The sequence below is a fragment of the Rhinoraja longicauda genome, chromosome 15, assembly GCF_053455715.1.
Source record: "Rhinoraja longicauda isolate Sanriku21f chromosome 15, sRhiLon1.1, whole genome shotgun sequence".
In the NCBI taxonomy this organism is placed as follows: domain Eukaryota; kingdom Metazoa; phylum Chordata; class Chondrichthyes; order Rajiformes; family Arhynchobatidae; genus Rhinoraja; species Rhinoraja longicauda.
The window spans coordinates 29,039,660-29,055,920 of NC_135967.1; the positions used below are offsets into that span (position 1 = coordinate 29,039,660).

The 16,261-nt window shown below is 37.0% G+C and overlaps 1 protein-coding gene across 4 annotated transcripts in view; it reads right to left on the reverse strand.

Moving 5' to 3' along the window:
- Nucleotides 1-510: 510 nt before the first annotated feature.
- klf5l (Kruppel like factor 5 like) overlaps nucleotides 511-16,261 on the reverse strand; it is a 47,837-nt gene continuing 32,086 nt past the window's right edge. For all 4 annotated transcript variants that reach the window (XM_078411969.1, XM_078411967.1, XM_078411971.1 and 1 more), the window contains one exon: nucleotides 511-769. In XM_078411969.1, the coding sequence (XP_078268095.1) occupies nucleotides 591-769 (179 nt within the window). In that variant the 3' untranslated portion in view covers nucleotides 511-590. The remainder of the gene's footprint in view (nucleotides 770-16,261) is intronic.

A 16,261-nucleotide genomic window follows, 5' to 3' on the forward strand; every position in this document is an offset into this window, starting at 1 on the left:
ACAGCATCTGCCACTTATTTAACCACTCTTTCAACCTGTCCAATTCAACCTGGAGCTTCTCTGTATCTTTCTCATTAAACTCCTCTCTTCACTGGATGACAATTTATTTTCAAAACAATTAATCTCTTCAGTTAATAAAAAGTGGAGGGGATGCTAAGGTCAGATTGTTGTATGATAACACTGCTCTCTGTAATTTACAGGCTGTAGGTGCAACGGATGCTGACCCATCCCTTAATTATCTGGCTATTTAACCATGACTATTAGCTAATCAAATTCCAAGTTCACATTCCAACTTAATTTAATTCATACATTGAATAGAAATGTATTGCTATTCTTCAACATACTCATGTTTTCTAAAACATTTCAGGCTTGTTTTCAGGAAATACAAAATAAATAATACAAAATTTACTTTTTCTGTGAATTGAATGCTTTCAATAATCATTTTCCAGTTAAACAACTTTTTGCTACTAACAATATATCGTTTAAAAAATATGCAGCTATTTATCTCCGGTGTTTCTACGTGTGAAATGGCAGTACTTTGTTCATCTGTACATTTCAGAAATCAGTCAGTCACACTTGTGTCACTTGGTCTAGTTCTGGTGTCGCTTCATGTGAAGAGCCAAGTGATCTGAACGTGAAAAGCAACGACCACAGGCAATACACTTGAAAGGTTTAGCTCCCGTGTGCTTTCTGTAGTGTCTTGTAAGTTCATCAGAACGAGCAAAGCGCCAATCGCAGCCATCCCATGTACACTTGTATGGTTTTTCACCTGCAATTGAAACAGATAGATGTGAATATATTGCCTCCTATACAGGGCCGCAACACTTTAAAAATCCACATTCTCAAGAAAAGCAGCATCTACCAAAATTCTACTGATAATTACTATATTACCTATATCACATGCATAAAACCAGTGACTGATTAACAAACTGTGGACAAAAACAGAAGGTTTCTGTCTGAACAATCTACTGATTAGCCCAAATATTTGGGGACAGGATTGACAATATCATTGACAAACTGTTAACATTGTGCTGGCTCTTCAAAAATCTGTTCAGGTGTGAGTTAATTTATTATTATTTTAGTAACCCTTTAAGAATTATTTGGTATGTTGACCAATTCCTAATACTAATGGAGAGATCATTCATGACTCACCAGTGCCTCAAAATTTGTGTTGCAATTGATTATTGTCGTAATTGATTATTAATTAGAATTTAGATCCCGTACGAAACATGGTTGCCTGAGCAGCTAATGAAATCAACCATAAAAGTGGCAACGGATAGGAAAGGGAATGATTATACTCTGCAACTTTTGGAGAGCTAGTATCCCATGCCATTGATGATAAGTGCTACAATTGTTCTCATAATTATATTAGAAATATGATTGTTTCTATATTTAATTAATATGCTTAAAATTGGATGACTAAACTATAATTTGGGACATTTTGGTAGTGGTACCAATAATTGATAACACCCCTTAAAGATAAACATTTCCTCATGCCAGTATAGCTGTAATCAATCATCATTCTTTGTAATGGATGTGCATTCTTTTTACTCCAAAGGAATTGCAGATGTGAATTGGAGTCTGTTATCCAGCTTCCCGTTGGCTTTAACATTGTGATGACATTAAAACTATTTTTCAATGGCATGCAGGAAGGGTTAATGATAAATTGGCAGTTAATTTTATAGACTCAAATGATTTTTGCCCGTGGTATAAAATGTACTTCTCATTCATTATTACATTGAGAGTGATCAGCCATGATCGCATTGAATGGCGGTGCTGGCTCGAAGGGCTGAATGGCCTACTCCTGCACCTATTGTCTATTGTCTATTGTCTATTGTCTATACCATGCCACCAACACAGAACAATTTCACTCACTACTCTTCCCCTGCACATTTTGCAAAAAGGTGTGCCAGGAATTACTGATATGGTTGTTAGCGACAGTTAATCACTTTGGCATGTATCCTCTGAAGCAACACCACTAAAAGCCCAAGATGTTGAGTTTGAATACATCCAACATTATGATTCATCAGGCCATAACATGGTTTCGTCATCCATTGTTCCTGCAACCTTATCTTCCATTAAAAAAGGAACTTTTGCATATGTTAATCATCTACTAACTACTGGCTGTGGACTTGAAGCCCCATAGTTAATTATAACACCACAAAGAAGCTCATTCTGCTTAACATTTCTCCTGATCCTTCTACTCTTCTTGTTCATGTCTGGAAATTAATCATGGAATGAAGCAAGAAGAGTGCTCCATGCCACACACCCAACATTGGACATGATCACTGGTAGCTACTAGTCTTCAAATCAAAGCATTAACCCATTATGTTGGAAAGATTAGTTGTAATGAACTACTTCAGAGTGGGAATTTATCTCAGTTTCACCAATTTTGTTCAACAGGAGAAACAAATCATTAACACGTAAAGCCTAAAAACAATAATGTACCCATTTAAATTTTGCCAGCAGGTGTTGTCAAGTAACCAGACTGTTTGGATGTGTTAGATCCTATCATTCACCAATATCAATGGGTATGCATTTTCAGGCATTGCAGTCTCGCGATTGGACACAATATTCCCTAACCAACGTCTTTTTTTTTGTTTAAAGACAATACAAACAAATTGTACAATTTTTAACAGTGCTAGGCTGAAATGAATTAAATCTGCACAAACCACAGTATGAACCTATGGTGTTGTGTTCACATGGAACAGATACATTTCTTCGATGCATTCAAAATACATTAAAAAATTGACTTTAGACATAACACAAACAAACAAGATTTGAATACTGGTCGATTTGTATGATATAGAAAAAAAAGTCTGCCTATTCCATTTATTGATTTGAAGATAGACACATAAAGCTGGAGTAACTCAATGGCAATTTATTGATTTGGCAGATTGACTCGCTGAGGTGCGTATGGCATTTAAACCAGCCAAAGCCAACCAGTATGTGCTGGCCCAGTGTTAGTCCACTGATGTCAAGTGAGGATGTGCTAAACTGCCTATGTTATATTTCAGATAATACAACAACACTTGTTCAGTATTGTTAAGTACACTTCCTGATAGGAAAATTGTAACTGAAATGTAATTCATTTTATGGAGGACAATAACAAGTAGTGATTGGACAGGAAAGCATACACAGTTGACTTCTCTGTTGGAGGAAGGAACTAGAGATGGATTATCAAGTAAACTGATGGTTGAATAATTATTGCTGAATACCATCTTGAAGGATAAAATTCTACTGAAAATTATCAGACAAGAATACTGGAGGCTAAACACATCAGTGAAGTAAAGGGAAATGTTTGCCATTCAGATTAGAAAGCCTTTGGCTTAATTCCTAGTCTGTGTAGATCTTGATTAAACCAGAGTGACCATGTAGTATTTGTTTGCCATTAGATGTCGTTCAGTGGTGGAACACTGAAGATTGTAGATTCTAATCTCACTCCAGTACAAAAACAAGTCTGGCCAGTGCAACATTGTGGGGCTGCTACATTGATTGAGAAGAAACATCAAACTGAAACTACATTTGCACGTTGAGTTTGATGTGGAATCCTTTTGAGTTGATGAGATCCTCTCATCCTTGACTAAATTTTGTCTCCATCAATATTACTAAAATAAATTCTGGTTATTATTTAATTGTTGATCATGAGGCTTTGCTGAGCACATATTGGAGATCATGTCCCATACATGACATCATGACCTAAATGCCAGAGCACATCCTTTGCTGCATTAGAAGAGCTGTTTCCTCTACATTACAACAGAAACTCTACACAATCATTAGTGCTTAATTGGCTATAAAGAACTTGATGTTCTCTTAAAGTTATGGCAAATGCTGCAAAAATGGAAGTCCTTCTTCCTTTCAAGGTGATGCAATGAAGGGAAATTGTGATGGGAATTTAAAAAATGTATAGACTTACATTATTTCTAAACAGTACAAACAATGAAAATCAATGAACTGAGGACATAGAAGGTCACTGGATATGATTGGACTAATAAGGATAAAAGAGGGAGATTGATGAACCATGTTTTCCATTGCTAATGACATTACGCATTGGCACATCTGAAGATTTTTAATAGATCAGAGCTGAAATGCCTTTTAATTTTGTGTTGTTCTAAGTGACACATTTCTGTGATAACATTCTTAATACATATTTGTTGGTAATATTGTGAAGATGAAGAGTTCATTGCCGAACTTTTGTAAGTGTTCCTTTGCAATGGAGGGGAGCAAATGTGATCCCATTGAGAAAAGAGGGAGAGAGAAAACAGGGAACCACTGACCAGTTACCCTAATATTAGTGGTTGGAAAAATGGTGGAACACATAATGAAGGTTGTGAGAACAGAGCACCTTTTAAGGAATTATGGGAATGAGCAGAATCAGTATTCGTTTAAGAATGGAAAATCATGTTTGAATAATATTCAGAGGATGTAACTTTGAAGGAACTACTGAATATGTTGCATCTGGATTTTCAGATGGCTTTTAGTAAGGTGTCACATGAGGAAATGGTTAACAAGGCTGGGGTACACACATTGTAACCAATATACCGACATAGATTGAGAACTGGTATTGCACAGAAAGCACAAATGGGAATAAACGGATCTTCAGCAGGCTGTGCTCAATGAGATATTGGAGGGATCGGCACTTTTGACAAACGAGAGACTATCAGACTATCAAGAACAAAATGTCATGTTTCTAAGTTTGCGAATGAAACTAACATACTGTGGAAATAATTGGCGAAGTCCTGATTAGAAATATGAATATTGAAAAAATAATTTCAGATTGTTTCAGGGTTTGATGGATTTGTTTTATACCAATCAAATTTATTCAGCACTTATACAGTATGTGCACACTTACTTTTCAGGCAAATGCAAATATTTCTAAATAATAGATAACAAAAGCGAATTAAATTATTACTAGTGACACTGTTATATACCATTTGAAAGAAAGGGAAGGAGAGATTCTTCAGGATGATATCTGTGTACACCCTAGCTGGTAGATAGTGCATCACACTCAGTTATTAAAAATAGTAATTCTGTGGTATGGATAGTCTTCATACCAAGGACAGCCATTTGTCTCAGGTAGTGTTAGAAACTGAGCTGACTGCTTATTATATACAATGCAGTTATATATTTTGCACTCATTGTAATTAAATATTGGATGCTCAGGAAGCAGGTGTTTGGTGCGATGTCACCCATTTCCCATCACTGCCCTGTATACATTTCTACCATGAAGAAGCATAAGAATATCACTTTGACTATATGTATAAATTACGTATTTGTATGTGTCTACAAATAGGGGATTGCAAAATTAATTAGCATTCTATGTTTTAAAATAGGTTGATGTTTAATTTAGCACCACTTTTCTTTCTCTCACTTTCTCAGATATCACACATAGAAACGCTTGTATTTGCAGCTTGGATAGGCTATTAATCTCCTTTGACATAGTTAGATTTCCCCATTCATCACATTTGTTTGTGCCACCTAAGCACTGAGGTAGAAATTCCTGACAACAGAACAATAGCAAGTAAATCTATCTGGCTTCTCTGCCTCCTACTTAGAGGGGCCACTACACACGGGTCAGATAATCAGTCTCTTTGCAAAAGGTTCTGCACAAGTTAACAAATACTTTATCAGTGGGAGAATTTGCCAGGCTGAATGGATTCTTGCACCAGGGTGTGGTCCAAATATTAGCACACTTTCTCTGATAGTAGAAATATAAAGCCGAGTGAATAAAATTCAGAGATACTTTGACCTCAAATATTTGCTTTTTTTGTTGACTTATTTAAAAATGCCCTTTGAATCATATCCTTTATTAAAAGAATATCTTTTTCAATATGTACCATAGAATTTTAAAAAAAATTAACCTCTTGGTGATATAAATAGCTGCAGAGCAGTGTCTGCGTTCTCAGGTGAAACACAAAAATATGGCAAAAATCAGCGGTACAGTCACTTGCAATCACATGCCATTTTTAGCTCTCACCATGGCTTACCTGAGGCAAAACATTAGTGTGGCCCCAGATTTGCAGACAGTGCTTCCTGGGATAAGAAGGGAGGAGATGGTGGGGTGAAGAGTGGAGGAAAGTCATCAGCACTCTTGTTGCTGAGCATTTCGCCACAAGCAAATGTTAACACATAAATGGTATTTATGAGTGTGTAGAAAGGAACTACAGATGCTGGTTTATACAGAAGATAGTATCTCAGCGGGACAGGCAGCATCTCTGGAGAAAAGGAATAGGTGACATTTCAGGTCAGAACCATTTTTCAGACTTTTCTCCAGAGATGTTACCTGACCCGCTGAGTTACTCCAGCATTTTGTGTCTATTTAATGGCATTTCTAAACCTGGGCAAGGCTCTTCTTGCTGCGAGAAGTCCTCAAGATTTAGGGCTTACGATCATTTCATTTTTAGTTCATTGTCTTTAATCTCAGATACATGATTTTACATAAGTTGAGCAGCTAAGTTAAATGGAAGTGCATCTGTTGTGGGACAAAAAATGAAAGCCTAACCAGAGCTAAATGATAAAATAGAATAAAATTGGAAAGTGTTGATTTTGCTACCACACTGTAAAACAGTTGAGTAGAGTTTATTGTTATCTGCACAAGTATGGTCAGACACAGGTACAATTAAAATCTTGCTTGCAACAGCATCACAGACGCATACATTCAGACAAACACACAGAAACAAATTATACATAAATCACACATAACATTACGTAAAAAGAACAAAAGACTGAAGACAAGCAAGACATTACAAACTCATTAAATATTAAGATGCTTATAATGTCACAAACTGTTTTGCTTAGTTTATTTTTTTTAAAATCAATTGATCTGGAGGCGAGAAGTATTGATTTTCCCCAAACTCCATGGGTCAAATACAAGCAAATGGGACTACCTCAAACTATCTTGGACGAGATTGGCCAAAGGGCCTGTTTCTGTGCTGTCTGTCTATGATTCATGAAAGTTTAACAATTATTTTTTAATCCTGTTCCTTATTAGAGGTATTTTCCTTTCTTTCCAGTCTCTGAATACTTTTATAACTTTATTTCAATTACTTCCTTTTTAACATAAGGAATATATGTATTTATTCAACCTCAAAATATATCTCCTTAAACTGCTGACTTAAGTGCCATGCAAATCAAGTTAATCTTGTCTGAGTTTTTTAATCCAGCAGAAAATTCAATTTACTAAGATGTGACTTCAAGCTCCTGAATTAACTGCAACTTCAGACACCAGATTCTTAATAAGCTGAACTATTAACTTTGAACAGAAATTGTTTATGTGCTTGAAGTCTTTTGGGGATGGCTGGTGTGTTACTAAGGTTGACAATGCTTTCAGCTGTAAAGATATCTCCAGAAATGATAGATGACACTCAGGCATTTTTATTATCAAACTAATAGAAATGTAGTACTTTGTACTTACATATAACCTTTGCCAACTTAATAATAAAATAATAAAAGTTATAGAAGTTCCTTTATGATAAATGCAATCAATTATAGATCTTTAAACAAGAATGACTTGCACTTTATTGGTACTTTTGACATCCCTTTCATGTCATGTCGCACAAATTACATTTGAAATATCATCACTGATGTAATTGTCAAACTGTCACATTTCTGTATGTGGGAAGTGCTGTGTATAAATTTGCAGCTCTGACTGTGACAATGAGCAGATGAGTTGTTGTTTCAGCCATGTTGAATGAGAATTAAATGCTTTAACATCACATCCGAGAACATCTCTAAATGTGTTTCAATTCCTCAGTATTGCACTGGTGTGTCAGCTGTGAATTTTGTGTTTTAGTCACTGAAGTAGGACCTTGAGCTACAGCCTTCTGACAGTAGTGAGAGGAATGAAAAATATGGACATGGATATTATTTATTAATTGGGAAAGCTCAATGTAATCAAACACCACTCTGCTCCTCCCTATCCAACGCGATATTCGACTTTCTCATCAGCAGACCTCAATCAGTAAAGAAGGGCCACAACATCTCCTTCTTGCTGATCATTAGTGCTAGACTGGGCACTCTAGGTCTCCATGCTAAGTCACCTGCTCTGCACAATCTATATCCAGCTCCGTATATCCAGAAACAGTTCCAATGCAATGCTCATGCATTTTAAATTCTAATGTCATTCTTAAATTCACCAACGATAACACTGTCATTGGATAAATAACAGGCAATGATGTCAGAGGACAGGAGGGAGATTGATAACCTGCTTGAGTAGTGGCTATTTTGCTCTTTGATTGTTAACTTCAGGAAAGGAAAGCTAAATGACCATGGACTTGTCTTCATTTGCAGGATGGGGTCAACACCTTCAAAATCCTGGATAATGAATTCCACAGATTCACTACCCTCTGGATAAAGAAATTCCTGAGGTATGCCCTTTTATTTGGAGGCTGTACCTTCTGGTCCTACACTCTCCCACTAATGGAAATATGCTCTCCACATCCACTCCATCTAGACCTTTCATTAATTGGTAGATATCAATGAGATCCCTCCTCATCCTTCCAAACTTGTCTAAGTACATGCCCAGAGCCATCAAATGCTTTTCGTACATTAACCAAAATATTCCAAAGGTGGTGCGACCAGTGCCTTATAATGCCTCAGCATTACATCCTTGCTTTTATTTTCTAGTCCTCTTGAAATGAATGCTAACATTGCATTTCATCAAAATTTCCATCTAAATTTTACATGAATGGTGGAGAGCATACTGACAGGTGGTATCATGCTTCGGTTGGAAAATTTGAATGCTAAAAACAAAAGAGATTGCAGAAAGAGGTGAATATTGTCCAGTCCACCAAAGATATTGACCTCTCCACCATGAAAAGGATCTACAGGGGGCGCTCCCTCAGGAAGGCAGCTAATATCAACAAAGATCCACACTACCATGGCTACTCTCTCTTCCTATTGGTATCATTGGGAAGAAGGTATATAAGTCTGACAACTGTTCCTTCTATGTTGAAGAATAGCTTATCAGAATAACTAATTATATATTTATTGTTGGTGCGGTAACATCTAATGTGCCTACAAAGTTGCAGGAAGAAAGAATTTCATTGCTCCAGTTCATATCCATTGCATTTGATAAACACTCTTGACCTTTGAAATATCACACACTCAGTCCTGCACTCTATGCCTGATCAGATTTGGCAAGCTCGCCCATCAGGCAACCATAATTATTAATGGAGCTGGGATTCCCAGACAGTAATGTTCAAACAGTTGTCCATCCAATTGTCTGCACTTCGACCCCAAGGTTGATATATGGATCTTTGATCTAAAGCAGATTCCCAAATTGTTGTACAATCAAAGCACTAAATTTTTAAAAAGAGAGTAATGTTTCTGTCCTCTGGACTGTTGCCAGAAGAAATTAATTAGTTAATGACCTTCCCCCAGACAAATCTTGGAACTTGAATCCCCTTATTTGTTCCTCTGACATAGGTTTTACGCAGAACAATGGGTCTGCGGTGTGTTCCTCTTCATTGTTATTTGGTACATCCAAAAGACCAAAAAACAGGTCAACAGTGAGAGAAAAAAAAAGCCCAAATATTGAGCGAGGTTAAATTCAAAATGAGAAGGAAGCAAACAAGAACCTGTTAAAACATACACAATCAATATGAACTCTAACTAACTGGTATGAAGCATGTATAGTTAAATAGAGGGTTGATTTCCAAGTGTTTGAATAGCTCAAGGTCATTCACAGAACTAATCTAAGAGAATACCTTTATACTATTACATCATTTATCGTTATATTTTTAAAACAGTGTTTTGTCCAGTATTCATTCACTCAGGGATGTGATAATTAACTAATTTCTTTAGAACTTTAACAACACAGATAAGCATTCATTCGTTTTGTGTTGGATTCTATACAATTATGATGTTGGTATTTATGGAACTTTTCATGAGATCAAAAACTTTATAAGCATTTCACATCAACTATTCGTGTAATTACTATTATAGTATCCCATATGCATCCAGCTCTTCTGTGAATGAATCTCTGTCTGCTCTTCATACAGACAACAAATCCAGGATGGTTCATCAGAAAGTGCAAATTCACCACATGTTAGCATTAATAATGATGGATGAATGCCTTTGCAATATTTATTCCTAATTAATCTATGGCGAGAGTATAAAATAAGATGGCCCAAGGTTAACTCAATTTTTCTTTCATTCCAGTACTTAGCTTTCCACCTCTATAATGCTATTCTCAACTTTGCGAAATTTAACATGAACCGATTGCTTTCACCCATTTCCTGGTTCCTCTGAAACCTCTACAGTAAAATATTCTATCTTGTGTTAACCATATAGAATCAAGAGACCATGTTTCATCCCTGAGACAACACAAGTGGGTTGGTTGGTTGGTAGTGGGACTAGCCTAAGTATTTCACTGTACTGTGACAATAAAGTACCATTGAATCACATCAGTGGTTGTACTTTGCTTCTATCATAGTTACAGACTCATGTAAAAAAACATCTTTGTCCCCACCAAATCTACGCTGACCATTAACATTAATCTATACGAATTCCAATTTATTCTTGCCACATTCCCATCAACTCCCCCAGTTATCACCATTCACATACACACTGCAACCAATTGGCAGTGGTCAATTAACCTACCAACCCACCTTGGTTAGGGACAGTAGTCAATTAACCTACCAACCCACCTAGCTGTCAATGTGGGAGGAAATTATTTGATCTGCTTGGATAGCATGCAAAACAAAGCTTTTCACTGTACTTTGGTACACGTGACCACAATAAAGCTAAATGTAAATCAAAGCATCTGGACGAAATATACACGGTTCTAGAGAGAATCTGCAAACTTTACACAATTGGCATCAGAGATCAGGATTGAATCCAAGTCACTGAAGCTGTGAGGCATCAGCTCTACTACCTAATGGAATGAATTCTAGATGGATGAGTTGAATAGCCTGATGAGACTATATGCAATTCTGAACATTATTAACTGGGAGTAAGTTTTCAGCCACTTGTTTTTGGTTTCAATCCAGTGATGCTCTCCTGGAAAATGCATGGCTGTGGACATGATGATCTGGCGAGGTTACGATATCCTTAATATCATCTTTCACTGATCTTGCTGACACATGACTGTCCATTAAATTTTGACGGGTTACTGATATTTAAGAAGCAGTTGCTCACCATGAGCAAACATTAAATTTGCATTTGGCAACACATGTAGGAGAATAGTAATGTTAGTAATTAGAGACAAACTGATACATGTGTTTAGCAGCAGATGGGGCATGAAGTGTGGCCTCTGGAGTTAGCACAAACTGTACCAAATTATTCATGGATTCTTCTCTACGATCAGAATGTGTTGATGAGGTATAAAGAGGTCTTTAATACTTCAGCAATAAGTTATCAAGGCATGACTAAATCAGCTCTTAAATCATCAGAGAGATAAGCCCTTCACAAGACCCAAGTGTAACACACTGGTCAGTATGGCTCAGCATTGCCCAACACTTAAAGCTTATCAGCAAAAAAGCAAACAGAACCAGATAAGTAAGTATGGAATGAGGGAAAAATAAACTTGTTTTTTTCTTTCTGTTTGTTGGGCTTGCAACTAATTTGGATAGGTTGTCAGACTGGTACGAGTGCTTGATATGAGCACTTCAGGGCAAAACTGTTTCCATGCAATTTGATTTCAGCAATGCAAGTGCTGATTTATCCAACAATACATTAACAGTCTAGAATATTTATAGTAATATATCCCAGAATGAGATACATTAAGAAAAATTAAATAAAATTTGAAAAACTCTTAATTACTCAAAAACTCAGTGCAGGTGAATGGCACACCAGGAATCCACACTGTATTTGTTGAAGCGAACTCTGCAATTAGTTGAAAGTCACAAACTTTCACTTTCTGACTTCCCCAGCAGGAGCTGTGAATGTAACATTTCTAGTTTGTGTAAGGCAATTCAATTGTACCACCATGAGTTTCCAAAACAGATTTGTCAAATGAGGTACCAGGGCTGTGAGAGATGCAAAAAAACCCCAACTGGTTGAGCTGAATGACCATCAAATGCACAGAGACAAATCATATTGCTGTGGCCAATGATTTAGAAGGGAACTACCTGTATTCAGCTGCTCCCCAATAAGTAAATGTTGGACTTGCATGAGCTCCCTGTATTGCTGAATGATGGATGGTGGCACTCAGGTCACTCCACTCCATTACTGAGCTCCATTTGTAGTACAGAGAGGAAGTATGACCATGCTAGGATTTCCACCAGACTTGGCATGGAATTAAAACTTCTTCTTTGAATGGGTATGTCCAACTGAAGATTAGGGGGAAGAGTTATTTTTTTCCCTTTCTTATTTTGTTTCAAATAATTTTAAAAAAACATTTTATTTTTTAGGTTTGAATACTTTTGAATAGCTTAAAAATTATTTACTTAAAATTAATTGCAAATTAATTTATATATCTGTGAATATAAAACCAAACCTTCAAAAACTTTTAACCAGGATGTTCCCAGATTTGAGAGGAGACGAAGTTCTGTCACAAGTCTCATCTCCTGTCAAAGACTGTGAGGACATTGCAGGGCCATTATGGTAGAGGTTTACTCACCATTGAGTCCCTACTATATTTTGCAGCCCCCTCCTGGGGGTGCACATGACGAGGAGAATCCAGCTCGCCTCAGCTCCTCTATATTCCTCCATTTACCATGAAAGAACCACTGATGACCAAATCTATAGGTAGTTATTTCATTATCAACAAACCTATTCATTATTTCACATCTAATTCTGAAACTTCTTACTTTGTCCAGCTGCATTTACGTGCTTACCAGTGTGAAATATGTTATTTTAATGCATGATTGTAGCAGAGCAGTCATACAAATTAAATATGAATTGTCTTAATATATATTTGTGGTGGTGGAAGTCCTATTCCAATCATGTATAATTAATTATGTTCTCCTAGCATTAGTAATAATGCAAATATTAAACAACAAAACAATTAAGATTTATAGCACTAATTTCAAGATCTTTATGACTGATGTGGTTTGAAGTGGCTCTAAACTTTTTTCTTTGTGGATCAGATAGATCCGTGACATGGAATCTTAAGTGCTCGCTGTTTTCATTAAATTGTGCTTAATTTGTAAGCATAGATGGATTGGAGTAGTTGGTATTTACGTTTGATTACCAAACCTTGGGGCCGCAGGCTGGTCATCCTCCTTAAAAAGCCATAGGTATCCCTTCCTTTCATTTCTAACCGATGGTTTTGCTACATTAGCAGGAGGTGCAGCTCCTATTAAATTAAATGAGAATTTATTGGCTATGAAATTCTTGCTGAGGAGATATGACTGTTTAATTATAGGGAGTAGAAACCCTGATTCCGTGGTATTAAACTAAACAAGAATGCTCTTGTTCCTGCAGCATTGCCATAGAATTAACTCATTTTATTTCCAGGGGACAATTTAAAGAACAGAGAAATTAATATAACAAAGTGCGACTGCCAGCCTCTTGGACCCAATCCTGCCAAATACCAAGTTCTGTCTGCCTGTCTCTCTCTTCCCATCTCTCTGACAACTTCAAGAGCTGGTCTCTTACCCCCACCTCTTGCTGCAGCTTAGGCACGTGGCTGCTGGCATCTTGAGCACGGCCTCAGAAAAAGGTTATTTACCGAATATTTTCATTCTTTTTTTTACTCAAGGCCTTGAGAATGGATGTCTTCAGTGGAGGACTAACGACCCAAATGATCATTGGTACCTTGCTGTTGCTCCATTGCTCAAGACAATCCATTGGGAAAAAAAGTACACCATAAATTTAATCTGTTGAGAAAATTTCAAATGTACAATGTGGTTTGAAACTTATACAAGGAATTAGTGCAGTTGAAGACAGCTGCTCGAAATGCCATCTGATCTTCAGTATGTGGGCTCAAGTTGAGAAGAGCAACCTGATTCAGGTAGGTCTGCTTTAAGCTGTTTACTGTCTTGTGGGGCCCCATACCTAATTAGTGACATTTTATCCAGACCACTTGGCACACCACCTACATTCAATCCCACTCCGATGTTCATCGATCTCACATCTAGTGATCTTACTCCGTAACGATTGATCGTACATCTCTACTCAACCTTCGTTTACCCCATCCCAACTACTGATCTGACCCCAACCGTCCTAATGCACCCACCCTATCGGCTGAACCATTTATATTTGTCAGGTTCACGCATGCTTTGGAATGGAAACGACTAACAAAAATTTGAATTGTCATTTTATGGTGAGAATGTATCTCATAATTGATCTTCCCAAATAGTTTTACCTAAAACTTAATTTTTACGTAAAACCATTTGGGAAGATTAAATATGTCAATTCTCACAACAAAATGTCTAGTCGAATTTTTATTTTTTTTAAGGTTTGCACATATGCTTAGACCTTGAATGGCGTAACAAATGATTTGGGTGAAACATTACTAATCAGGCATGGGGCCCACAAGACATTAGGCAGATTAAAGTGGAACTACCCTATCATGTTCTTAGTGTCAATCTGGGACTGGCTTGGAGTCACACCTGTAAATCACATCAGAGCAAAATTCATGGGCTTCTTCTGCATAAATGACCCAGAGTTCTTGAGCATCACAGTATTTGATGTCTCCCATGCATTAGTATTAGACGCAGAGAGGAACTGGAATATATATTTATTAAATTGCAGACTTTGTGCAATCTCACACGAGATCCGAGTTTTAGTAACATTTCAGTTTTCATTGAAATTGGATCACACAGCACACAAAAAACATTCCACATGATCCAGTTTCCAGGCCATGCTCGTTGCTTTGTGTAAGTTAGTAAGTCATAGCTGTCCATTTCATTCAGACCTTTGTATAATGCACCAATAAATTAGTTCCATGAGATCAGACCTGAGCAGCCCAGGTAATTTTTTTTGGAAAATGATATTCTGAACCTTGAATATGAAACTAATCTAGACTTGTTTTGGATTACGATAGAACAAAAGCACACTGTTGTGACCATCATAATTGCCATCTTTGTAACGGGTACAAAACACCTTCTTGTTTACGTCCTGTCCCAATTCTACAACATTTTACAAATTGATCAGTTTCATGTTTATATAATGTTATGTGCAAAGTAATATCAATTTCTCCTACTCAACTGAATAATCTGTTTGAAAGATAATTATGGATGGCTTCTAATCTCACTGCGCTAATTTGTAGGGCAGGAACCACCGGTCTGTTTATATGCTGGAGGCTCCTGCTGTAACTATCTTAATTTCAAGTCAGAAGATGGATGGATCGGCTAAGTTTCGGGGATCGACTATGCTAAGTACAGAATGTTGAACTGCCGGTCTACTCACTATATACCAGTGGCACAATGGGCCCCTCACATCAGCACACAACCTTTGCTTCCAGTGTTACTGAAATCTTTCAATGCATCCTCATCATTGAATGGATGAAGGCTCACAACTGAGTGGGATTCTGGAAGGGAATAGTTGCTGTGGCACAGCCGAGGTCCCAGGGCCATGGAAGAATTTTAATTTTAGCACCTTCCAACCTCTGATTTCTTGGAAAAGAAAATACATGCTCTTCATTAAATCCAATTTACAGTGCAACTCTGAATGCCCTTCTCTTTGTGATCTTCTGGGAGAAATACCAAATCTTCACAAATCTTTCCGATTTCCTTAATCAAGAAAGGTTTTGAGGTTGTCCAATAGAGAATATTTCTACTATCCAGCTAGTAATGCTCTATAATTGCAAGTTATCTCTTCAGATGCCTTACGTGCCAACATAGCCTACACTGCATGGGGTTTTCTGGTAGGAAGACTTCAAACGTCTATTGGGTGCTTGGAAGATTTAGTAAGGGATTACCAAGTGGCACACACTGTACTAAGTACCACTGTACCACATTACCGAGTGTGCCCAGCCCATAACTGAAGGTACGTATAATCCGATCAATAAGCAACCGCAAGTCTGGTTATTTTTTTTTATATGACTCTTCCTTGCCACGCTCTCTCTTATTATTACTTGTAAAAAATGAGGCAAGTTTCATTTGTACATTTCTGAACATTTCTGTACATTTCATGGTTTTTTAAAGTAATTTTCATACAAGGTTTCATCCATTTTTGACGTGTTACGGCAATTATTACTGCAACAATAAATAATGATAAAAATGGCTAACAAAAGGTCGAAGACAGCTTTTGTACTGTTTATATGTGCTAGGTCAGATGGAAAGGTTTAAAGGACTCATCCAAACAGATTACATAAACAGTTGTCAAGCAGACAAAGTAACACATGGGCTGACTGATCAGTAGTGACTGTGGC